The following is a 25,294-nucleotide window of genomic DNA, read 5'->3' as shown; positions in this document are numbered from 1 at the left end:
GGAATTGTGCCAGTCAGCTGATCGCGCCTGGCCTGCAGCCACCGGGCTAACCCTTCCTTGCACTTTTAGCTCTGAGCAAGGGGCCTGCCGTGTTTTAGAGCACATCAGTGAGCCCAGGGGGTGGGGTGGGGGGAGCTTCTTGTAGCTAAAGCAAAGGGGGCAGAGCAAACTGCCATAGAAATGTGAGAACCTGGTGGGAGTTTGGACAGAAGAGCTGGGGGTGGGGGGCTATGATGGATTTGTGCTTAGTGCCCAGCTCCACCCCCCAGTGAATTAATAAAGCCTGGATTCCCTGAAGATAGTTACAGAATCCAGGATACACCGACCAGCTGCCTGATTGCTTCAGTCAAAACATAAGGGGCCAAATCACCAGCTAGTGTAAATCAGGCAGCTCCAGCGAAGTCTATGGACTGCCCCAGCTGAGGCCATTATGTCATGGAACAGTATTTGTTAGGAGAGGCTGTGACTGTCCACAGAGCCTAGTGGAGTTAGGTGCCCCAATGAAACCATCTCTCACCTGTTGGAGTCGCAGACTGTCTGAGCAACGTTTGGGGTCTGACCCTGCAGGCCTTAATCAGGTACTGCTCCCACTGATTCAGTGCTCAGGGCTGGGCTCAGGCAAAGTTTGGTGCCAAAGAGAAAGTGAACCACTCGTTACCACTGCTAGAAAAGCAACACAAGCTGTCACTTCCTCCTCCCCTGGGGAGACGTAGGGCGAGAAAGTGGAGGGAATGCAGCAGGGAAGAACAATCAAGTAATCAGGGGATTGTTGGGGGGCTGATTGAAAAAGAGAGAATAAAGGATTTCAGAGTGACCAGCTTGTAAGTGGGAACTTGAGAACTCTTTGCAAACCCTGGAAGTGTGCAACATCTCAGTTGGGGTGTGGAATTATTTAGGGTGGCATTATTTATCAGGAGGACAGAACTAGGGATCAGGGGGTGGAATTAAGCTGAAAACACTCCTAGGGGTTAGTGAATGAGGCAGAGGAATAAACTCTCCCAGGAAAGGGGTGGAAACCTGAGGCCTGGAGAAATTTAACCCTAGACTGGCCAGGAGGCTAGCTAATAAGCTCAACCCTGCATCAGCCCAAGAGGGAAGCAGTCTGGTTGCTCTCGTAGGACTTCCAGCTGTAACACCTTCATGCTTCTGTGTCTTTATATTTAGCTTTCAGAGTACCAGCCGTGTTAGTCTGTATTCGCAAAAAGAAAAGGAGTACTTGTGGCACCTTAGAGACTAACCAATTTATTTGAGCATAAGCTTTCGTGAGCTACAGCTCACTTCATGCATCTGATGAAGTGAGCTGTAGCTCACGAAAGTTTATGCTCAAATAAATTGGTTAGTCTTTAAGGTGCCACAAGTACTCCTTTTCTTTTTATATTTAGCAGAACTATGGCCACAAGTGACCCCCAAACACCACAAATGCCTTGAGACTGAAGAAGGGGAAAACAGTGGAAAGCTGCAGCACCAATGCCCCCCAGGCCTTAACCAACGGGGTTTTTATTTGGGTAAAAAAACCACAACAAAGCGGGTTGTGCAGAGGGTGACACTGCCTAGGTGAAGTGTCAGTGTCTTCTCATTGGCCAAAGGGTTTGCTTATTGCTGACCTGCTGCTTCCTTTCAGCGCATTCAGTCTCTCTCCCTTCTCAGTAGCTTCCTGAGAGGGGCTCTCTAAGCAGGGGAAATGAAGTCACTGCTGTCGGCTGTCTTGGTGCTGACCTTTTTTGATCTAAGAGCAGCAGATGACCGAAAGCATTCTCCCTGCAGCAACCCCCTCGGGGACTCGGGCCCAGTCTCGGAGACGACCTTCTCTGCTACAGCCCCCCGCTTCAACGCTGAGGAAGCCTATTCTGCCCATATGCCTGAGCACCTTCAATGTGATGCCTGCAGAGCGATAGCCTTCCAGGTGAGTTCCCGCCCCACAAGCATTAGGGCCACTGGGCCTCAGCGGCCCGGGACAAAGGCCCACACAGAAACGCATTAAAATCTGAAGCAAATCAGTGGATCACAGAACTGAGGGTTCACCTGATGATAGTGACTGTAGTTACACTGAAGTTTATAATACAGTGACTGTAGTTACGTTGTAGTAATTAGTGTATAGTTATAGTGTGGTTATGCTTTCAATACATGGAGATACTATTAACAGGCAAGTGAACTCCATGACTGAATTACTTGTTGTTACCCTTTTAGGGTCACTCTTAACACATGACACTACAACAACTGTGAAACGGTAGTTTTGGGTACAGGTACCTAGCCTGAAATCCTATACCCAGACAGTGAAGTAACTGGGTTACCCTCTAGCATTACGCTGTAACTGCCGTGTAATTACAGTCGGTGTATTATAATGTATGAGCAAAAGGAGAGATGGACAAGACCTGTTAGAGTCTCTATTTTGTTGGTGTTGTTGTTACTGTTATTACATAGCAACCCCCTGTCATGGACCAGGACCCCAAAGAGAACAAGAAGACAGTCCCTCCCCTTGCAGGATCCTTACACAGGGATTTCCAATGCTGCTCAGCTGATTTTGCTGCTGGTATTTCCACCTGGTTGACAGAGGAGTCCATGGCACAGAGAGGCTTCATATGCCCCCCACCCTCCTGCCAGCCAGAGGAGCATGGGCCTCTTGGTTGTCCTGTGGAGGAACTTCTGAAGGCTCAATGGGTGGGTTGGATCAGGCTCTCACCTTCCGTGACCAGAGTAACCCAGCCCTAAATCTCTATGGGGCAAACCCTGCCTTATCCTCCAGCTCTGGGATGGGCTCTGCCCATCACTGAAGCACACAGGTTCTGCTGCTCAGGGAGTGAGGGGGCAGGCACTGAGAGCCAGAGCATGAAGGGGGATCAGAATACCAGAGCTGAGATCTGCCAGGCAGAGCTAAGAGGAGAATCCGGCTCTAAAATCTTGGCAAAGGAATTTTTACCAGAGCTGCTTCCCTTGCCCACATTCCTAGAAACCGTGAGGGAAGAGGAATGGGTCAGCGGCCACTCTCAAGGGAAAGCCAGGGGAACAATATCCATTCAGTCTCCCTGGCATGAAGCAGGCATTTCCTGGGCCAGAGATTTAGGACTCAGTCGTGCAATTGGATCCTCTAGCACTGGCTCTCCTGGGTATTTCTCCCCTTCCTCTGGTATAAATTCCACAGTTGATGCAAGTGACTTGTAATATGTAACCCAGATTTAATGGCCTTTTATTTACTTTTTATGGTTGACATTGTGGACCAGGTACAAATTGCTGTGCCTGGCTATAAACCAAAGTTATATGCATCGCACACCGCTTTGCTGTAATAATCTTTTGGCTCAGCAAGGCACTCTGAGGCCAGATTTTGAGAACCTGGCCCCCAACACAATTTAGCACCCACTGTTATTCGGAGGCACAGTTTATGTTGTAGACACCTTATCCTCTCAGCCCATTCAGGGACTTTCCCATCCAAATGCCATGTGCCACGCTCAGAAAAACTCACTCCAAATCACCTCCTTAAAATGCAGCTCTGCTCTGCAAAGTAACCCTGCAAAAGTACAGCTTCTTACTTGGCAGATCTGTTTCTCATGGGTGTTGGAGCTGAGTTTATCTAGACTTGCTCTGAGCAGAGTTAGGCAATGCAACAGCTAAATTCCAGCACCTTGTCTACACTAGAGCTGCCCTGGAATTAGTAATGGTGTGAAGACATCTTAAGGGGGAAAGGCTAGAGTAGACAAGTGGTGCGTCCTTGGGCATCTTGGGCTGATCCAAAGCCCACTGAAGTCCAGGGGAGTCTTTCCGCTAACTTCAATGCCCTTTGGATCACGCCATTGTGAAACAAATGTTCAGTCCTAACAATGGCACAGCACCTTCCATCCAAAGCTCTCAAGGTGCTTTCTAAGCATGACTGAATTAAGCTTCGCCCCCCTCCCCCAAAAGCTAGGTGGGAATGGACATACGGCTACCAGTGACCTGTCCTGAGCCGAAGTACTGGGCCTTCCCTGGGCTCCTGTCAGTCCTGCTCTCCTACGGCTTATCTCCTTAGCAAAGCAGCATATCTGCATTGAACTCCGAGGCAGGAGCAACTGCTGAGGGCCTTGGGTCCCTGTATTTCAGACAGCCATGCTGCACTGCACAGGAGCTAATGCAGGAGAGCCCAGCTCCCCAGGAGACAAAGGGGTGAGGCGTTCATAGCTTGCCAGTCCAACATGGACAGTTGCAGAAGTTAAATCTACATTAGAGGATGTCCCTGGTGTATTAAAAAGAAAACCTCCTCTTGCAGAGAGGGGCAGGATGCTGCCGTTAACAGCTGGCTCACAGCCGTCCCAAAGCAGCCTCTGTTTTCCCGCTAGAGGGTAAAAATGGATTTATGCAAATCACCCCAACCAGAAGCCTGCAGGTGCAGAGCGTCCCGGGAGAAAATCCCCGAGAAAACAGCCACACAGCTGCTTTCAATAGCCTTCGCTGGGCTCAGGCTGTAGTCAAGCCATACCAGCCCTGTGCGAGTCTGACTACAGCCCCTTCTGGCTGAGATCTCACAGCTCTTTCCTACCCAGGAATTCGGCCTTGCAATCCCTGTAGGAGGTAGGGAAGCATTTATGCCCCATCCCTCAGAGGGTTAGGTGACTTGGCCATGTTCATGCAGCAAGTCAGTGGCAAAGCTGGTCATAGATCCCCCGCAGGAGCCCTGATCACTGACCAGCTGCTGTGTCTGTGCCCAATGCCTTTCTGCCCATGAGCTAATGAATGGGTTTCTTTTGCTGCATCCAGCATCCCGCACAGCTCACCGCTCTGACGTAGTACTGGAGCCCCCAGCTCTCTGGACTTGGCTCATTGATAGAGACTGTTGCATTGGGAACACTTTAGTGGTCTAGCTCAGCTCCTCAGAGGTCTTCAGGCACCTGACTCCCTTTGACTTCAATGGGAACTCGGCCGTAGTGCCTATGGCTGGCTCCAAGTGTGTGTGTTCTGTGCTGGGCTGGCAGCCCCCTAGATAAAGCACTGCTAAGAGCAGCGCAAGCTCCCTCCCATCATGCCCTGCTTCCCCACATGTGCTTCAGACCTGGCCCGGAGGGACCACTCCTACGGGAGAGTGGGGGGTGCCGGCTCCTTGACCCAGAGCAGACAGCCAACGAGAAAGCCAGTCATGGCTGTAGCTGCTCTGAGTTATAGAGGTGGTTGCTGAGAGCTAAGACTGAGGCCCACCAAACTCATTACACATGTTCAGCAAACAGCTGCAAATGGGCACTGACACCCTGGGGCTATGGCAGGGTGCTGTGGTGACTGAAACAGGACCTTTCCAACCATGCTGAATAAAGACGAGCTGAGCTGCAGCTGCCCCTGAGAGTAACTATTTTTTGGCTCTTGTGCCAGGCTTTGCCAAACAGCTTGGCATGTTGGGTATTGATAAATCAGTCCCTTGTTTAGGTGCTGAGCTCTAGCTAGCCTCACCTCTGTTGTGAGTGCTGAGCCTTCAATACCTAGTCTTTCAGCTTGGCAGGGTAGCACAGGGCTCATAAGAATTAGAGAGGGAGGGGCCTTAGGCCATCCAATGCAGGTTGTTGTCTTCCTATCTCTTTGTCCAGCTCTCTCTTCTCCATCATTCCCCGCCCCCCTCCACCAGTCTCTTTCATCTGCCATCCTTCAGGACCAATGCCTGTTTGGTTTTCTGTTGGCCTCAGGCTTTGCTCCAAACGTTTGCTAACAGGTGGCCTGCTGCTGCCTCTGCATGCCCACTGCAGCTGAGCCTTACTGGTATGTGAGGGGAGGATGTAAACTTATTTTAGCTTCTGGCCTGAAAGAAAGGAAACTCTGGGCGAGTGTTCGAGGACCACGTTGCAGACAGGCTCCTGCCCCCACTCACGTGCAAAATGGACTGGAGGTTTGGAGGGAGGGGACACGTGGTGTGTCCCACTTTTAAGCAGATTATTTAACGAGCTGATTTGCATTGTGAAAAGACTGCCCATATAACTTTCAGCTTCAGTCTGTGGGCAACAGGCCCTGGCCCCAGCAGTTGCCGTGCACGGAGCTGCACAAACCTTGGCATATGGGTGGATGCTGGCAGGTGCCAGAAGGGGAACCAGGGGTCAGTGCTGTTCCCTGCTCCCCTTTGGTCCCTGCTCCCCCAGCGGCTGCTTCCTGGTTTGGATCCAGCAGGGGGTGCAGCACAGGGTGAGAGAAAGGGGTCTTCTGGCTGCCTGCGACTGCACCCCTGGTGGCCACCAGCTGCAATTGCATGCCAGGCCTGCAGGATGGTTGGTGGCTTTGCTACCAGCTCAGTCCCCTCCAGCGCACTCTACTCCCCGCCTGTCCAGCCAGGCCCTGCCTTCCCCACACCCAAATCCCCCAAATCAGCGGGGGGTGGCTGAGACAGGCCAGGGTAGAGCCAGAGCTGCCTAGTTAGGAGTCCCAGCTGCAGTCTCCAGCCTGCCCAACTGGGGACTGATGAGACCTGCTGGCTGAGCCCAGCAGCTGTTAGGCCGCTGGCACAGGAAGGGGGAAGGAGCTGGACAAAAGCTGGGGAGAGACATTGTTTCCTCCATTGACACCCCCCGAAAGTTGGGGATATATGTTGGGGGAGGGATAGCTCAGTGGTTGGAGCATTGGCCTGCTAAACCCAGGGTTGTAAGCTCAATTCTTGAGGGGTACATTTGGAGATGACCTCCTGAGGTCCCTTCCAACCCTGATATTCTATGATTCTATGACAGAGGCAGCCAGGCTGGCTTTAGGAGCTGCTCCTGAGCAGCCCCATTGACTGGGGCAGGCTTGGTAGGGCTTCCTAGCCAGTACTGGCATGGCTGCACCAGTGCAGGTCTGAGTGCCTCCCGGGTTCCTCCTCTATGCATGCCAAGGGGAAGGGATGGATCCTTCCACAGTAGGGTTCCAACTTTCTAATTGCTGAAAACCAAATACGCTTGCCCAGCCTCCTGCCCCACTTCTTCCCCCGAGGCCCCGCCCCTGCTCAATCCTTGCCCCCCTCCCTCCATCGCTCACTCTCCCAGGATGCACCCGGCTGGGAGGAGCTGACACAGAGCTTGCCCAATCAGGGCACTGCGAGGGCTGGGGCAGGGAAATCAGGGCAGAAGGGGGGTGGACAGGATCCCCACCACCACCAGGTGGCGGCACCTACCTCTTGGAGCCCGATCTGGAAGCCAGCCACTGCTGTGTCAGGTGTCCCAGCTGAGCAGAGAGCAGCAGCTCCAGCCGCAGCTGCTGCTCTTCCTACCCCCAGTGGCGAAGGCCAGTTACTGTGGCCAACTGGACTTTTAGCATCTGGTCAGCACAGCTGACCGGACGCTGCCAGGTTCCTTTTTCAGCTGGACATTCTGGTTGAAAACCAGACACATGGCAGCCCGATTCCACAGAGCAGGAGTCAAGGCCTGGAAAGAGTCAGTGACTTGCTCTAGTAGAGCCAAGAATTGACCCCAGCTCTTCTGAGTGCAGAGCCTTACCATGACCCTTACACCACGGGCTGGAAGGGGCGGACATAGAGGCACGACACAGGAATCTCCTTATGCCAGGAGACCCTGGGAGTCATTTATCATCTGTTTACACCAGCAGAATGGTTTCAAGGGGCCACATCAGTTTGGAAGATTGGGCCCTGTGTGTGTAATTTAAATATATGGGTGAGGTACCCTGGCTAGGCACCATGAAAGCCCGCAGGTTTGTTTGTGTGTGCACTGTCACATCCACTCGGTGTTTCCCTTCCACGAAAATCTAGGCCCTAGAAGCACATTCAGACAAGTGGGTTTGGGCGTCCCCTGACCAGAGCAGGGCTGTGCATTGCTAACATCACCACCATGCTTCATGGAGCAGTGTTCCCTCCTTAATATTATACCAATCTCAGCTGACCGGTCTCTGTCTTGTACTGAAGATGCAGAAATACCTGACAAAAGCAGAATCCAAACGGTCGTCTGCTAAAGCTCCGGCCGCTCGCCTCAGCGAGTCTGAATATGTGGACACACTGGAGAACAGCTGCTCGCAGAGCTGGGAAAGGTGAGTCAGCGCACGCTTTGATCTGAGCCCATCATATGTGCGTGGTAGCCAGTATATCTGCCCAGCGTAGCCCAGCCTGCTCTCCTCCTCAGCCCCCAGAAAGGAATTGAGCAGCACTTCGGGACCCAGCAAAGCTAAACTCAGAGAGACCCGTGAGCATTTCCAGGGAGATGCCTGCTGATGCGTCAGATGGGAATGGGAAGGGCACCAGGCTCCCCACAGCAACTCAGTCCTCAGCAGTCCAGGGGGAGCTTAGAATGACTCAGAGAAGGTCATATTTAGACAGCACAGATGATCAAGGCAGGTCTTGGATTAGTGGGATTTCTTCAGACCGGGGAGTCGTGCTCCAAGCCCAAAGCAAAGGGTGATGGGGGGGCAAGGAACCACCCTTAGGCACAGCCCCATGCTCTGTGGCCTCTTAGGCACAGCACCGTGATCCTGGAAGGTGCTCGGCACCCATGGAAGACACCAGGAACCTGGGTGAACTGTCTCCCAGAGGTGCTCAGCACCTGGCAGCACTGGGCCCTGAGCAGGCTGGTAGCCTTTGTATTTCCCCAGCATCATTCAGCCTTGTGGTTTCCCCACTCAGGGCAGCAGCTCCCTGGCCTTTCTCACTGGAAAAGGTGGTTGCCGTCTCAGCTGGTCTGATGTCCCAGCCCCAAACACCTGACCCAGGCAGTCAAGGCTGTCGGTGCTGTTCGGTCAGCCTGGATCGCAGCTGGTTGGGAGAGGGGCTCTGCTGGCGCCCCAGCCTGGTGAGCCGACCAGTGAGCAAAACAACAGTGCAGACCTGCGGCTGCTTCTCAGAGGGTTAGCTCAGCCCATGAGCCAGGCCACCAGCGCCTGGGCCAGCCCTTTCCAAACTCCGAGACCCGGGTGAGCCAGTTCCCGGGTGAGCCAGAGACAGCCCGGGCACCTGACACTGGGTTTTCTGAGTCCTAGGCAGTGCCCTGACCACTGGCCCTTCCTTCCTCTCTACAGGGACAAGTCTGGGTTTGTTGTCATTTAGACCAGCACCATGTGAGAGCTGCCAGGAAGCTAGGCACTGTACAGGGTCCTGCAAGATGTGTGGGGAATTTTTTCTGCCTGCTGAAACTTGACCCACTATGACACAGCTAGCCCTGCTCCTGGGAAATGGGCCTGGAGCCTTGAAGAGGCTCAGGACCCCATTTGACGAGACAGTGCCAGGAGCTCCCCTTTCCTGCCCACCCTGGGCAAGGCAGGCCCAGCTCCCGCCTCTCTCCACTGCGGGTGTGAGATCTCCAGTGGGCGGTGGGAAGGGGGCTGCACCCGCTGCCCTGGGTGTAGACTGGGAGGCATGCTGCAGCGCCCTCAGAGTTGGCAGAGGTGTGTCTCCAGTGTGCGCTCCCTATCCTGGCTGACTGCCACAGCCCTGCCTACGGCCTCCAGCCACACTCTGGCCCCTCAATACTCCCTCTAGCTCACTCGAGGGTGCCAGGGGACAGAGCCCTGCCCTCGGAGAGGGGCCTGTTATGTGAGGCTCAGCCCTGCACTACCCCGGCACTCAGAGCACTGGGATCCAGGGCTGCAATTCAGGCCCACCTGCAGACGGGGGCCAGCTGTGCCGCTCAGCTCTGGAGCTGCCCATCTCAACAGCTCCCGAGGGCTCAGCTCTGGGCTTTGGGCTCCAGCCCAGCCCTGCAATTGATCAAAGTTCAGATTCAAGCCAAACTCAGGGAGGGTGTTTTATTTAGCTGCAGGCAAATTCCCAAGGCTCAGTGACATGTAACAACAGGGACATAAACAAGGGGGTTAATAGATTCCTGCTCACAGGCCCCCCATGTAATCAGAGGAAAGGCCTGGGCTGCCCTCCCCTCACTAGCCCCAACCACCAACTGCTTGGCCTCACACTCCCCTTCCCCAGGGGACTTGGGGTTTGTGTGGAGCAGCTGCTTCCTCACAGCTTCTTAAAGGCGCAGACTCATGTTTCATGTCACCATCACTGTGACTTTGTGATGTTCCCTCTTCTCTCCCCAGCTATGGAGTGAAAGAAGTGGGGGGAGTGAAACGCTTCGCAGGGCCTGGCCTGAAGAGCCAGGAGACCATGAGTGTCATGATGACAGGTGGACCATGGCCAGCAAGGTAAGCCCAGAGCCAGGCAAACAAGAGTGGGGGACTGGGGAGCGTGTTAATGGAGGAGTAGCCTTGGGGGGTGCAGCAAAGTTTGAAATACCAAATGCAATTCCCTGCTGTATTTGGGGGGAACAACCCCCCTAGAAGCCAACTGGCTGTTTTTCTGGATGCTAAATGGGTTGCCAGTGGCAAACTGGGCTCTATTAATGGTGCCTTCCAAAAGAAATGGAAAGGAGGCTTGCACAGGTCCCCCGGGGCTCTCGCTCCCAGTCAGGGACCAGCCTGAGCCTCCACTTCCTGCTGAGCACCAAAGGAGAGAGGGCAGCTGCTGAGCATGCTCTCCACACCTGACTCCCAGACTGGCACTGTGACGCGGGTAATGTTTGCAGAAGTGCCCAAAGGCCAGATTTTAAAAGGGTTTTGGTGCCTAACTCCCAATGGGACTTAGATGCCTAAATACCTTTAAGAGTCCGGGCCTGAGTCCCATTTTCCACGGTGCACGTTGCCAACCTTGTGCCAAGCAGTAGCAGATTTCGGAGCCATGCACGTTGGCGGAGAAATCCATGGCCCTGAGTCTGGATATTTTTGTAGTGTCACTTATTTGTTGACACTCTTTGTGCCAGTCCAGGAATGGCGGTGTTCACACAGCACCCAGACAATCCCCTCTTGCAGAAATCTCAGCCCCAGTAAGCAACTCTAGCTCAGGAGATTAAGGCAGAGAGCAAACTTGCTAGATGTTTGCAACAGCTCCCCGCAAAGAAACTAGATCACAACCCTGCATTGCTTCCAACTCCCTGCACGGCTTACACGCTGAGATAAACAACCTGTTGTCCTGTGTGTGACAGCGCCACCTGGTGGCACCTGCCATAACAACGACATGAATTCCTGTTTCTGTTTCTCTTGTCTTTGTAGGTTATATAAGCTGTGCCACAGCTACCTGGGTGAATTTGGGGAAGAGCAGATCTACGAGGAGTACCGACGCAGGCCGGCTGCCTTGGCAGAGTTCCTGTGCGCCGAAGAGCAGAGAACCTGTACAAGACTTCGCAACACCAAGGGCAAAAGCCTAAACAAAGCGAAGGCTCTGCAGAGTGAGCTGTAGTTCTGCTCCCGCTCAGGCAAGATTGGCAAGTAGGGCTAAGCTGACGAGTGTGTTCCATCAGCCTGGCTTCTGCCAAGGCAGATTGGCCATCAAAGGAGACCAATGTGATGGTTCTGGGCTTTACCCAAAAAAGAAATGCTTCCAGGCTCTTTTACATCGTTGCTATTGCTTAAAAAAGATCAATCCCTGTAGCCTCGCAGGGCTGACAGGCAACCCAATAATAACAAACCACCATGTACATCCGGGCAACCCAATAATAACAAACCACCATGTGCATCCGGGCAACCCAATAATAACAAACCACCGTGTACATCCGGGCAACCCAATAATAACAAACCACCGTGTACCTCCGGGCAACCCAATAATAACAAACCAAAATATACAGTCAGGCAACCAAATAACAACAACCCAATATGTAAATCCAGGCAACCCTATCATAACAAAACGACACGTACAGTCAGGCAGCTTTATAAGAATAAAATTATATTCTTAGCCCAGCAATTATTTATTGGCAACCCTAAAATAAACCAACACACATATATAATTACACATCATATATCAATCCAATGCCAGAAACACATGGTGGCAGATCCTCAGTGTAAATTATCATAGCTTCAGCGAAGTCTGTTGGAGCTGGGCTGTAGTCAATGGCACTCTGACAATTTCCACCTGCTGAGGCTCTGCCCATTAGATCTCATATAAGCTCAGTATACTGAAATAGTTACATCCAGCCTGCTTTTTAGAAGCCCCAACTCCTCACAGGTCCCTTTGACTTCCTTTCCCACATTGAGGCATGGGGCATATGTAGGTTTGCTGTTGAATTCCTCAGGTTTCTAGCTGTACATTCTATAAATAATGCATTTTACTAACTATATGAGTATAAATCAATGGCCCATCATTTCCCACTGTATCTCACATCTTTAAGTCATTCTCAGAAGGTCATTTCAATGATCATCAACCCTATGGCGCCCATGGTGCAAATACGTGTTTCAGGTGGTTTGAAAAATCTCTTTCTAGGCTGTTCCCTCATATGGGCTAGTGCCCATTGCCTGGCAATGCTAAGGTGTCTCCTCCATCACCCTAACTGAGCACAAGGGCATTGATGGCTTAAGTCAGTGTGGAAACTTTCTGTCTTTGTTTAGGTGGAGGGGTTTTAAGTGCATTTGGGGGCCTTTTACTTACTGTATGATCAATTGTTTTCCCTTGGCTATTCTTCCCCTGTTATTTCTATCTAATTTTAGGCTGCCTGTCTTTTGCTCATCACCTGTGGGCTCAACAGGTAACCCTGCTGCCCTATCTTCCCAGCACTTAGGGACCTTTCAACCCTTTTCCACCTAACTTCATTCACTTCTTCCTTCACAGTGGGATTTTTCTGACAGCGAGAGTCATTCCTTTGCAATGTTTCCAATTATTAGCTGCTTCCTTTTGTGGCTCACAGACCTGCAGTCTGATGAGCAGGCTGTGCATTTAATACTTTGTTCTGATCCTGTTCTAGGTTCCTGCTTTACATTGTTAAGTTCTAGCTGGCCGAGTGTCTGGGCTGAATGGCGCTGTTATTTCAGGGGATGGTTTGTTTTATAAAACATGATGGCCTGAAAACTGGTTTATTTTGCCACAGAAAAATACAATGAAAATTAAAGAAAACTTGAAAATGTTGACATTGCATTGAAAAATCAAAAAAGTTTGTCTGAAAAGCAAAAAGTGTTTGGTTTTCAGTTTTTCAATGAAAACTCAAAATATCCCAGGGAAAGCAGCCACTTTTGGGGAAAAAATTTATTGAGTTGAAAACTCAATTTTCTGTCAAAAACCTGCTGAGATCAAAAAATTTTGACCAGCCCTACTCATGGGCCTGGCTTAGTAAAAGGCTCAGGACAGTGGGAGCTGAGCACTCTGGGAGATCTGGCCTGATCTTGTGTAGTGCTGAGCACGTCCTGAGACAGCATTCTTCAGCTCTGATTACTGTCAGTAGGAGTTGGAGGCACTTAGCACCTGGCTGGATCAGTCCCTGCTTGTGTGTGTTCAGGCATTTGTGGAAATGTTCACAAGTGCTGAAAGTTTTCCCAGCTTAGCAAAGAGCGTGCTCGTCTGTAAAGCATGTTGTTCGTTAGCCTTTCATGTAACAACTTTTAATGAGTCAACCATTTGCAGCTGATTAAAATGGTTCATTCTTCCAATCAGGGAATGGAACAATGTCATGTGACTTTTGGTAATCGACTACATGCCCCAAACAAGGAATAGTCTGAGTGAACTGTTCACAATCGACTTACAGTCTGAAAATTATTCACTCCAACACATTCACTGAAAAAAAGCCTAGACTGATTCATACACTGTTCTCTAACCAAGAAAGGGTCTGATGTCACGATGCATACTGTACATAATGAATAGCTCAACCAGTTCATGAAGTGAGACCGTTTGTAGATCCTCTGTCGGGATCATCACATACTCCAACTTTTTTTACATTGTCCCTTTAAAGAGCCATTGACAAAACCAAAAGAAAAAGTGTAACGTTTTCCAAAGTGCCTATGTCACGTCGGAGTCTAGGACTCGTTAAAAGTCAAAGGGCATTAGGCACTTTTTCAAATCGGATTTAGGTTCCCAAGTCACTTACGCACTTTTGAAAATTTTACCCACAGCCTATGGCTGAATGAGCGCTGACATCAAACTGAAAATGAGGGCCCGAGTCTGCTCCCCCTTATATTAGTGTAACAACACTGCAATGGAGTTGCTCCTGTTTTACACCAGTGTTAATGAGAGGAGGATAAGGCCCTAAGGCTTTGGCTACATGGCAAGGTTTTGCAGTATAGCCTACAGTGTGAATTTAAACCATTATAATTCTACCAGCATAACTCCCTCTATGGACACTCATACCAGAAAAAGTGTGTCCACACAGGAGGTTGGCTATGCAGTATAACTATAGCCATGTAACTGGCACACCTTTCCCATGTAGACAAGGCCTTAGTTAAGTCAAGTCAGGTTCTAATATGCTCCACGGCCATTATAGCATTCCTCCTCATTCTACATGAGAATAGCTACTACATTCATGTACAATGTTACCATGTCCCTTAGGGCTGAATGCTCAAAGAGTTAGATGCCTAAATACCTCTGAGGGTGTAGTCCAGATTCCTCTTCCCATCACGCAGCCCAAGCAGTGCTGGGCAAGGCAAGTGGGGGAGCATTGCCTTGTGCGGCATTACCTTGCATTGGGTCACTTGACCGCTGCAGGTGGCTTCAGGGGCAGTGACCAGCAGCCATCAGATGACGGCATGGCCAAGGGCTGTGGGAGCAGAGCAGGCAGCTACCCAAAAGCACTGGGCCTCCATGCAGATGGCATTGGCCTCTGCAGGTGTCCAAAGAACTGTGCAGGACTTAGCAACATTTACAGGACTAGGGGGCCAAACCCCCAGCTAGAGCCCTGTTCTTCCCAGCCCCTTAGGGAATGAGTTGGAGCAACTCTGGTAGTTTTCTGCCCCCTAGCTTGGCTTTTAATGTGGCCACCAAAAATTAGAGATGGAGAAGACATCTTTGGTCATCAAGTCAATCCCTGCCAGCATAGGATTGTACTTTGGGGCTTATCTATACATGGTCTTTGTATCACTATAACTCCAAACCTCTAGTGTGGATGCAGTTATACTGCTGCTTATAGTTACAGCAATACAAAATCTGGTGTAGACCAGCCCTTATAGGGTCATTCTCAAGTGTGTTGCTCAGGTCAGTTCCCCACCATTCAAGCACTGGGCCTTGCAGTGCTTCCCATGGGGTTTCTCTCATTCCAGATGGGATTCCCAGATGAGCAGCCCGTCCCAGATCCCACAATTGCCATCCTTCTGGATGCATCAAGAGCTAGGTTTCCTCTTTGTGATGGCAGTTAACATGACTAATTCCACTCTGTGTGTGATGGGGTGTCCACACCACACAAGGCAGAGCAGGCTGCACCTTGGGGAGAGCACAGGATTGAAAGGTTGATTGATGATGGAGCCCAGCTGAGAAGAAACAGGTAGGGCTGGTATAAAGCCAGGAAGTTCACAGCAGAAAGAGGCTTCAGGGGAAGTAGTCTGCAATCACCCCCTGGGAGAAGGGAGTTTGGGCTGGTAAACCCGGAGGAGTCAGAAGATGTAGGAAGGAGTCCAGGGCAATAGCAGCAGGGTCTGGGAGAAAGCAGACCATAATTGCTAGACATAGGGTCCCTGGACTGGATCCTGGAGTAGAGGGTGGGCCCGGGTTAGAAGTGGTGCAGACTGGACAGTGGAGCAGAAGACTGCCTGGGACTGTTGTACAATAGGACTTTGCAACTGCAGAATGGGAGAACCATAATGACCTGGCCTGAGGGCCAAGCCATGAAGAGAGAGCCTCCTGAGTCACACAGAGAGAGGGAGGGAGGTGGCAAGGTGTGTGAATGAGCGGCAGCAGTGGGTGTTGGACCCAGAAGGAGCTGGTCCCCAGAGAAGCCAGGAGGAGGTGCCCTAGTAGTGAGTGGACCCTGTGACACCTTGCCCTCTCCCATAGTCCTGGCCCCTGTCATCAGCTGGGACTTGGAAAACATTAGCTCCCCCATCCATCAGCAAACATTCTTTAGCATCTAATGTTGCAGTTAATGCTTAATTTCATAGCAACCTTTGGAACTAATAGGCTACTAGAGAGAATCGGTGTGAATCATGGATAGAAACGGGTACAGAGACTTTATGCCAACAGCAGCACAAGCCTGGGGCTGTGGACACCTTCCCACCAGCCTCCTGCCACCCTTGAGCTTTAGATGGTGAAAGACACTGGATGGACAGCCCTGGTGACCAATTACTCTGGGTCTTCACAGCATAGACAGTGGCAGCACAAGCATCTTCCATATTCCCAGCCATTGTGCCCCACCCCTGGCCTGGAGACACCAGTGTGAAAGGAGAGTTTGGTCTGCATGGCCCATTCAGTCCTTGGCCTATCTACTGAGGTGGTTAGCCACTGGGAACTGGATCAGCACCACCAAACAGCAGGATGACGGTGCCAACTTTCAGCTGCTGAGGTCCAGGAACAGATTAGAACCAGCGTTATCAGGCCATGCCTTTAAGGGTGTGTCAACTCTGGGAGAAGTGTGGGGCCATAGCTCCCTGAGAAATGGGCTGTGCCCCTTTTCTGTGGGTCGAGGCATGTAAGCTGAGGGCCTGGTGCTGAACATAAACTGGGGTGAATCTCTGCTAACGATTCCCACCCATCCACGAGTTTTGTCGGGAACGCTATTTCAACAGAGATGCTTTTATGGGAAGGAAGAAACTGTGGTGTTGTGAGATACAGGCCAGGTCTACACTAGAAATGTTTGCCAAGGCAATGATGTTGTGGGCGGGGCCTGATTTTTACCACATTTCTGCATGGTCCAAGCCAAGACATTGGGATCAGAATCCAGGTCCAGAGCTGACTTGCCCCAAAGTTTGGGGCTGTCCTCTGACCGATGGTGAATCTGTTTGTAAAACAGCTGTGGTGTCTGTAGACCTGAAATACCCATGTTGGGCTTGTCAGTATAATGTCTAGCCCTGAGGCAAGCATGACCCCAAATGGAGTGTGCGTTTGGAACTACTCAAGGCTGTAGCTTTGCCTGTGCAATGCACTGCTCTGTTTGCTCCTTGGGGGTCCCCCTGGGGAAGCCAACTCTGTGTAGCTGCCTCTTGAGTCGGGGAGGGTGTCTGAGATCTATGAGACCTATGGGGAAATGCTCCACCTCTTGTTGTCGGGTGATCTGGGACTTGGGATCACTGGGTTGTGTTCCCAGCTCTGCATCGCCTTGGACAAGTCAGCAAAGGGCCTGCCACGCAATCCTTCCTTCATGAAAAAGGAGTGAAAGGCTCAGCCCTATTCGCCTTGCCTCAGTTTCCCTGTCTATAAAAGGAGGGTGTAAGAGGCTCAGTTCATTGATGTCTGTAGCATGCTGAGGACCCTGGGAGGGAAGCACAAAGTGCTGTTATTTAAGGAGCAGTAAATGCCTCCATACTTACTAAGGAGGACTGCAGCCTGCAGCCTGCTGGTCCCACATCTGCCATCCCACAAAGATCCCACTGTCCAGAATATGGCACACGAGCCTCTAAACATTTGGAGCAATAACACAGCTCTGATCTCATCAGCATGGACCTCCTGCCAAGTTAGCAGCTGGGGTAGAGGAAAGTAATCAGTGTCTGTAATAACCTCCGCCAGTCCCCACTGGCTCAAGGTGAAAGGCAGCTGGAGCAGTAGCCTAAGAACAGGTCTGTCTAAGGTCATTTGTGCCTTCTTTGTTCTCATGGCATGACACTGACATATCTCTGCACTCTCCTCTCCCACACAGACACCCTGGAGCAGCGGCTCTTTGCCCGCTGCTGTCGCTTGGCTCTGAGAAGCAGCAATGCCCATCAGCTTTGCCTGCCTACTTTAAAGACGTCCCCCCACCTCCAATCACTGGCTCTAAAGGCATCAAGGTTTTGTGGGCACCAAGATCCAGACTTGCACACAGTCATTTTCCAGGGTCTAAAATATCCAGGTACCTTTTGTTATTTCTCTTTCTGCCTGTCCAGGTTCCATCCTCTGTAACAGGAAGTGCCATGGAACAATCTCTTATCCAGAGACGGCCAGTCCAGAGTTCAGCACGTGTCTCAGGTTTAGGGGTGTTCTGACTGGATTTGGAAAAGTCTGCTGGGCCCGAACCAAAACCCCAGATCCAAACACCCACTGCATTGTGGAACGTCGCATCTGGGGGGATCTGCTTCCAAACCAGAACCACCTGCCCAATGAATGTACACCGCACACAGATCTAAGAGCCTCTGACTGGGGGCGCTCCAGTGGGCTGACACATCAGAGAGTACACGAGTGGGCGCAGATGCATTGGCCCAGCAGGATGGTGCTTCCTATCAGACTTGATGAGCTGATTAGTGCAATCTGTAATTCTGTCCATTTATGAACTAGTCGGTTACACTGTAACTCAACTCTCTAATGTTTTCACAAAAGAGCTGTGAAAAACCGATACATTTAGGAAAGGCGGATCATTCCCCTGTGATGCCAAGCCTAATTAATGGAGTTAATATATTATCTTTAAAAACACAGCTCTCATTTCTTTCACAATCAGCAGCCAATAGCTGTGGTTATAGATTGACTCCGTGAACAATGTCGGGTGTATTGACTAAAGTCCTCCCCAGGACCATAAAACAGCCTCACTCTACAAAGTCCCCTTGGAAATCCCAGTGGCACTCTGCAGGAGAATGGGGAACAGTTCGGAAGATTTGTCTCAAACCAAGGTGAACATGTTGTTTGCTATTACCGTATTTTCACTCCCTCCTGTTCCCTCTCCCCAGATGCATCCATTTCCTTTCTTACCAGTGTTTGAGGTAACTATCTGAGAATTGGGTGGCAAACTATCTGTGTTGGTTGTTAGAAGGGAGGGGAGCAGTGATCACAGGTTCTTTCTTAGACTTGTGTCTGAAGGTAAAGGCAACTTATCATTTGATCATTTTTGGAAGCCAGATTTCACAAAGCGCTTCCCTTTGGACTGACTGATTAAACATACCCATCTATCTTAGAAGCGAAGTGGAAGCGACTCGGCCCCCAGTGGGGGGTGACTCCGCTGTGCCACTCAGGAATGGAGCACTTGACATCAAACAATGACTTAATAGAATGAATAAGGTTCAAGTGATGTCCTTTTGTCGCTGCTGGTTCCCCTCCTTGGATCTGCCTCACCCTGGGCAGCTCTCCCCTTCAACATGGCCCAGGGAGCCCTGGCAGCTCCACTATGCGTTCACGGACTCAGCTAAAGGCTTGTGAGGTTCTAAGAATCAGGCTGGGTCTGGAGGTCAGGCAGACCCGTCAGTCAGGCCCCAGGAGAGAAGAGAGCCCGGAATCCGGGCCCCAGAGGGTAAGGACCACAGACAGAGAAATGGGATCCAAGAAACTGAGGAATCTTGGGGGTTTTGTCAGGTAAATTAGCAAGGAACTTGGCTTTATTTTGTACAGGCTACTGTAATACAGGGACTGATGCTGTTTTCTGCTGAGCGCATGCAGCTGCCACTGAAGATACTGGGTGTGAAGTGCACTGAGCACCCCACAGCAGCCTCAGCCCTTTGCAGGATTGGGCCCATACTGTGAAGGATTTGGTGTGACTCCTTTACAATGCAATGTAGCATGTATTCAAGATCCAGCTTCGCTGGGGCCGGGGAGGGGAGAGCAGGGCAGGTATTAAACACTAGTGTATTCTATAGCAATGATCCAAACCCTGTCAGCATTACTAGTGAAGGGAGAGTGAGCTGAGCCCCAGGAACTCCTGGCTGCTAATCCCACCACGGACACCAGTGGACTGGGTGACCTTGAGCAAGTCACTTACTCTCTCTGCCTTGGATTTCCCATCTGTAAAATGGGGGTGATAGGTCACTACTATCTCCTGGGGGTGCTCTGAGGTTTAACTAGTGTTCTGTAAAGGTCTTTGAATGTGCTATACAGGTGGTGACAATGCTGTTAAATCCATTCACTTATTTTAAGGAGCGATATTATGTAGCTATGTAACTGCCATTTGATTTCTCTGTACTGTACCTTTGTGTTTCTAAGGCCTGGCCTACACACCGACTGATATAGCTGTTACAGTTAGGGAGTGTGACTTTTCACTGATATAGTCATACTGGTGTCAGTGGATGCAATTATACCAGTATAAAGGTGCTTCATACCAGTATCGCTCATTCCCCTTCCTGTCTGGGGATTGCTCTACTGGTATAAGCACATTTATACTGGTTTAGCTGCCTCCACATTGGGGGATTGTACCACTTTAACTATACCACTCTGATAACATGTTAGATCCATATAGTTAAAGCTGAACAACTTAGATAAAGCCTAATCTGCTCAGCTTCAAGGCCAGCAGCCCTTGTGTGAGCAGCGCTGCTGCAGGGTGTCACAGAGGAGACACACACATGGCGCTCTCACTGAGCTGCTCCGTTTGTTTCGTCTCACATTGCTGCTCCCTGTAATGTCAATCAAAGCCACTCAGATTGGATCGTGGTGGCTGCTCTTTGCATGGGGAACAAAGACCAATTCTTTGCTCTCCAGTCCTGTGGTACGTCTCTCTGGGTTCCCAAAACAGACAAGCTGCTTTTAGCAACAGCCACCAGCATGGTGGAGACAGTGGCATCCTTCCAATCCGCACTGCCTCTTCTGCGCTGCGATCTTTTATTTTCCTGGTGATGGTGCTTCCATCAGCAGTTTCTCTAAGAAGTGACTTGCTCTGTCTTCCATGCCCCTTGGGGAAATGCAGAATGGAAATGCAGCTTCCACCTGGCACGAGGAGACCCCCGAAATCATCACCGAGAATTCGTATGGGAAGGAGCTGGAGAGCGAGGACAAGGTGAGACCAGCCCTCTGCCTAGGATGCCAGGCAGCTGAAACTGCAGCTTGCCACTAGCTTTAGCTGAGGGATGGGTCCATTGTTAGGTGAGGGGCTCAGCTGAGCTCTGAGCGAGGGGCAGCATATGGCTGCGCTGCCTTAGGGGCAGACCAAGGACCAGGCTGGGACTTGAGAAATCACAAACTGCCCCCTTTGGCTCCATGCAAGAGGTGATCTGTGCCAGCCTTTTACCTGGTGCACATTACTGCAGGCTCAGCTGGCATGCTGTGGGGATGCCACCGAGGCTCCACCCACTGCCTTCCTGCCACCCCTTCTTCACCCAGCTGGGTGCAAGGATGGGCAGTGGCCCCACACTTGCTGCCTGCTGCGATACAGGTAGCTACCACAGGAGAGAAAGGGGGCACTGTGGGCGCATTGAGCATGTCATAGTCTGCCCCTAAAAAAGTGACATTCCTTGTCTTTAAAGCTCATTGTGGGCTCGTTCCACCCTATCCCCTTGTCTCTCTGTTGCCACCCGCCCTTGCTCAGGTAGCAGCTGGCCTGTCTCAGCACCTCACCACTGGCTTGGTGCAAGAGCCTTCTCCTCTGCAGCCATTGGTGTCTGCAGCAGCCCTCCTGTAGCCCACTGACTCGCTGGGTATTTTCCAAGCTCCCTGGAGAGTCATCCCTTCCCCTCTGAAACACAAACATTGGGGCCATTGCGGAATGTGGCAGAGTTAGAGCAGGTCTTTTTTTTTTTTTTTTTTTTTTGTTGGTCAGTGACATTCCCAAAGCCGGGGATGTTTTGAAAAGGGATGGAGTGAAAAAAGGGAGGGGAGGAAATAACCCCCGTGAGTGGTGTTCTATTTCACTCAGTGGCAAAACGGGGCGGGGGGGGAGGGGAAGGAGGGGAACAACAACGACCCTTTCATGTCTAAAGAAACTTTGCTTTTTGAAAACTGAACCGACACACCAAGCATTCACTTGATTTTCCCTGGGAAATTTTCCTATGAAAACTGAACAAAAGAGTTCAAAGGGAAACTTTTCATTTGAAATGTTTTGGCGGGAGGGACAGGTATTTTGACCAGCTGTAATTGCGAGAGTCTAAAATCACTGGGGCTGGTAACACTAGCCGGAGGATTGGGGATAAAGCACTGGGTTTGGGCAGTGAAGCCAGAGGCTTGGTGGTAGCAGAGGAGCTTTTCTCTGGGTCTTGGCAACTGTTTCTGGGCTTTCAGAGGAGTAGATTCACAGATTCCAAGGCCAGAGGGACCATTCTGATCAGCTAGTCTGACCTCCTGTATAACCCAGGCCGGAGAACCCAGGCAGTGAGGCTCGCATCTAGATCATCATTCCTGGCTGAGCTGTAGCATCTCAGTTAGAAAGACATCCAGTCTTGACTGACAGACATCAAGCGATTCAGAATCCACCACATCCCTAGATCAAGTGTGCCAATGGTTAATTACCCTCACTGTGAAAAATTGGCACCTTGTTGCTAGTCTGCATTTGTCTAGTGTCAGCTTCCAGCCACTAGATCTTGTTATGCCTTGTTCTGCGCTCTGCTGTCAGAAATCTCTTCCCCATGCACGTACTTATAGACCATGATCAACTCACCTCTTATTCTTTTCTTGGACAAACTAAATAGACTGAGCTTCTTTAGTCTCTCGCTATAAGGCAGGCTTGGCAGACGCCACATATTCTTGTAGCTCTGTTCCGCACCCTTTCCAATTTCTCCACATCTTGTTTGACATGTGGCCAGCAGAACTGGACCCAATATCCAGGCCATGTACAGAGGTAATAGCACCTCATAGAATCATAGAATATCAGGGTTGGAAGGGACCTCAGGAGGTCATCTAGTCCAACCCCCTGCTCAAAGCAGGACCAATCCCCAATTAAATCATCCCAGCCAGGGCTTTGTCAAGCCTGACCTTAAAAACTTCTAAGGAAGGAGATTCTACCACCTCCCTAGGTAACGCATTCCAGTGTTTCACCACCCTCCTAGTGAAAAAGTTTTTCCTAATATCCAACCTAAACCTCCCCCACTGCAACTTGAGACCGTTACTCCTTGTCCTGTCATCTTCTACCACTGAGAATAGTCTAGAACCATCCTCTTTGGAACCACCTCTCAGGTAGTTGAAAGCAGCTATCAAATCCCCCCTCATTCTTCTCTTCTGCAGACTAAACAATCCCAGTTCCTTCAGCCGCTTCTCATGTGTTCCAGACCCCTAATCATTTCTGTTGCCCTTCGCTGGACTCTCTCCAATTTTTCTACATCCTTCTTGTAGTGTGGGGCCAAAACTGGACACAGTACTCCAGATGAGGCCTCACCAATGTCGAAGAGAGGGGAACGATCACGTCCCTTGATCTGCTGGCTATGCCCCTACTTATACATTCCAAAATGCCATTGGCCTTCTTGGCAACCAGGGCACACTGTTGACTCATATCCAGCTTCTCGTCCACTGTCACCCCTAGGTCCTTTTCCGCAGAACTGCTGCCTAGCCATTCGGTCCCTAGTCTGTAGCGGTGCATTGGATTCTTCCGTCCTAAGTGCAGGACTCTGCACTTATCCTTGTTGAACCTCATCAGATTTCTTTTGGCCCAATCCTCCAATTTGTCTAGGTCCCTCCGTATCCTATCCCTACCTGCCACCGTATCTATCACTCCTCCTAGTTTAGTATCATCCGCAAATTTGCTGAGAGTGCAATCCACACCATCCTCCAGATCATTTATGAAGATATTGAACAAAACCGGTCCCAGGACCGACCCTTGGGGCACTCCACTTGACAACGGCTGCCATCTAGACATGGAGCCATTGATCACTACCCGTTGAGCCTGACAATCTAGCCAACTTTCTACCAACCTTATAGTGCATTCATCCAGCCCATACTTCTTTAACTTGCTGACAAGAATACTGTGGGAGACCATATCAAAAGCTTTGCTAAAGTCAAGAAACAATACATCCACTGCTTTCCCCTCATCCACAGAGTCAATTATCTCATCATAGAAGGCGATTAGATTAGTCAGGCATGACCTTCCCTTGGTGAATCCATGCTGACTATTCCTGATCACTTTCCTCTCATGTAAGTGCTTCAGGATTGATTCCTTGAGGACCTGCTCCATGATTTTTCCGGGGACTGAGGTGAGGCTGACTGGCCTGTAGTTCCCAGGATCCTCCTTCTTCCCTTTTTTAAAGATGGGCACTACATTAGCCTTTTTCCAGTCGTCCGGGACTTCCCCCAATCGCCATGAGTTTTCAAAGATAATGGCCAATGGCTCTGCAATCACAGCCGCCAACTCCTTTATCACTCTCGGATGCAACGCATCCGGCCCCATGGACTTGTGCAAGTCCAGCTTTTCTAAATAGTCTCTAACCACTCCTTTCTCCACAGAGGGCTGGCCACCTACTCCCCATGCTGTGTTGCCCAGCGCAGCAGTCTGGGAGCTCACCTTGTTCGTGAAGACAGAGGCAAAAAAAGCATTGAGTACATTAGCTTTTTCCACATCCTCTGTCACTAGGTTGCCTCCCCCATTCAGTAAGGGGCCCACACTTTCCTTGGCTTTCTTCTTGTTGCCAACATACCTGAAGAAACCCTTCTTGTTACTCTTAACATCTCTTGCTAGTTGCAGCTCCAGGTGCGATTTGGCCCTCCTGATTTCATTCCTACATGCCCGAGCAGCATTTTTATACTCTTCCCTGGTCATTTGTCCAATCTTCCACTTCTTGTAAGCTTCTTTTTTATGTTTAAGATCCGCAACGATTTCACTGTTAAGCCAAGCTGGTCACCTGCCATATTTACTATTCTTTCGACACATCGGGATGGTTTGTCCCTGTAACCTCAATAGGGATTCTTTGAAATACAGCCAGCTCTCCTGGACTCCTTTCCCCCTCATGTTATTCCCCCAGGGGATCCTACCCATCAGTTCCCTGCGGGAGTCGAAGTCTGCTTTCCTAAAGTCCAGGGTCCATATTCTGCTGCTTACCTTTCTTCCCTGTCTCAGGATCCTGAACTCGATCAACTCATGGTCACTGCCTCCCAGATTCCCATCCACTTTTGCTTCCCCAACTAATTCTTCCCGGTTTGTGAGCAGCAGGTCAAGAAAAGCTTTCCCCCTAGTTGGCTCCTCCAGCACTTGCACCAGGAAATTGTCCCCTACATTTTCCAAAAACTTCCTGGATTGTCTGTGCACCGCTGTAGTGCTCTCCCAGCAGATATCAGGATGATTAAAGTTGCCCATGAGAACCAGGGCATGCGATCTAGTAGCTTCTGCGAGTTGCCGGAAGAAAGCCTCGTCCACCTCATCCCCCTGGTCCGGTGGTCTATAGCAGACTCCCACCACTACATCACTCTTGTTGCTCACACTTCTAAACTTAATCCAGAGACACTCAGGTTTTTCTGCAGTTTCATACTGGAGCTCTGAGCAGTCAAACTGTTCCCTTACATACAGTGTTACTCCCCCACCTTTTCTGCCCTTCCTGTCCTTCCTGAACAGTTTATAACCATCCATGACAGTACTCCAGTCATGTGAGTTATCCCACCAAGTCTCTGTTATTCCAATCACATCATAATTCCTTGCCTTCACCAGGACCTCCAGTTCTCCCTGCTTGTTTCCAAGGCTTTGTGCATTTGTATATAGGCACTTGAGATAACCTGCTGATCGCCCCTCATTCTCAGTATGAGGTAGGAGCCCTCCCCTCACAGACGTTCCTGGCTGTGCTTCCTCCTGGTATCCCGCTTGCCCACTTACCTCAGGGCTTTGGTCTCCTTCCCCCGGTGAACCTAGTTTAAAGCCCTCCTCACTAGGTTAGCCAGCCTGCTCGCAAAGATGCTCTTTGCACCTCCTTA

General features: G+C 50.6%; 2 protein-coding genes across 4 annotated transcripts in view; both read left to right on the top strand.

The window, feature by feature from the left end:
* The first annotated feature begins 1,566 nt into the window (after positions 1-1,566).
* Positions 1,567-13,317, top strand: MZB1 (marginal zone B and B1 cell specific protein). The gene is made up of 4 exons (XM_007059193.4): positions 1,567-1,903; positions 7,829-7,950; positions 9,949-10,053; positions 10,957-13,317. Exons 1-4 carry the CDS (start codon positions 1,682-1,684, stop codon positions 11,141-11,143), a joined length of 636 nt encoding a protein of 211 aa, XP_007059255.1. The 5' UTR covers positions 1,567-1,681; the 3' UTR covers positions 11,144-13,317.
* A 2,292-nt stretch (positions 13,318-15,609) lies between these two features.
* Positions 15,610-25,294, top strand: part of SLC23A1 (solute carrier family 23 member 1) — a 28,405-nt gene continuing 18,720 nt past the window's right edge. The window contains exons 1-3 of one of the 3 annotated variants that reach the window (XM_043552730.1): positions 15,834-17,633; positions 18,216-18,384; positions 20,382-20,471. In XM_043552730.1, the coding sequence (XP_043408665.1) occupies positions 18,349-18,384; positions 20,382-20,471 (126 nt within the window). In that variant the 5' untranslated portion in view covers positions 15,834-17,633; positions 18,216-18,348. Of the gene's footprint in view, positions 18,385-20,381; positions 20,472-25,294 lie in introns of all 3 variants that reach the window. The other 2 variants (XM_043552731.1, XM_043552729.1) reach the window with 2 other exon arrangements.

The sequence above is a fragment of the Chelonia mydas genome, chromosome 8 (assembly GCF_015237465.2).
Source record: "Chelonia mydas isolate rCheMyd1 chromosome 8, rCheMyd1.pri.v2, whole genome shotgun sequence".
NCBI lineage: Eukaryota > Metazoa > Chordata > Testudines > Cheloniidae > Chelonia > Chelonia mydas.
The sequence above is the reverse complement of the archived record's forward strand: the minus strand, read 5'-3'. Positions and strand labels throughout refer to the sequence as shown.

Coding starts and splice junctions, on each gene's coding strand:
- MZB1 (XM_007059193.4), top strand. CDS start 1,682: ATGAAGTCACTGCTGTCGGCTGTCTTGGTGCTGACCTTTTTTGATCTA. Junction 7,951..9,948: donor TGCTCGCAGAGCTGGGAAAG/GTGAGTCAGCGC, acceptor TTCTCTCCCCAG/CTATGGAGTGAAAGAAGTGG. Junction 10,054..10,956: donor GGTGGACCATGGCCAGCAAG/GTAAGCCCAGAG, acceptor TTGTCTTTGTAG/GTTATATAAGCTGTGCCACA.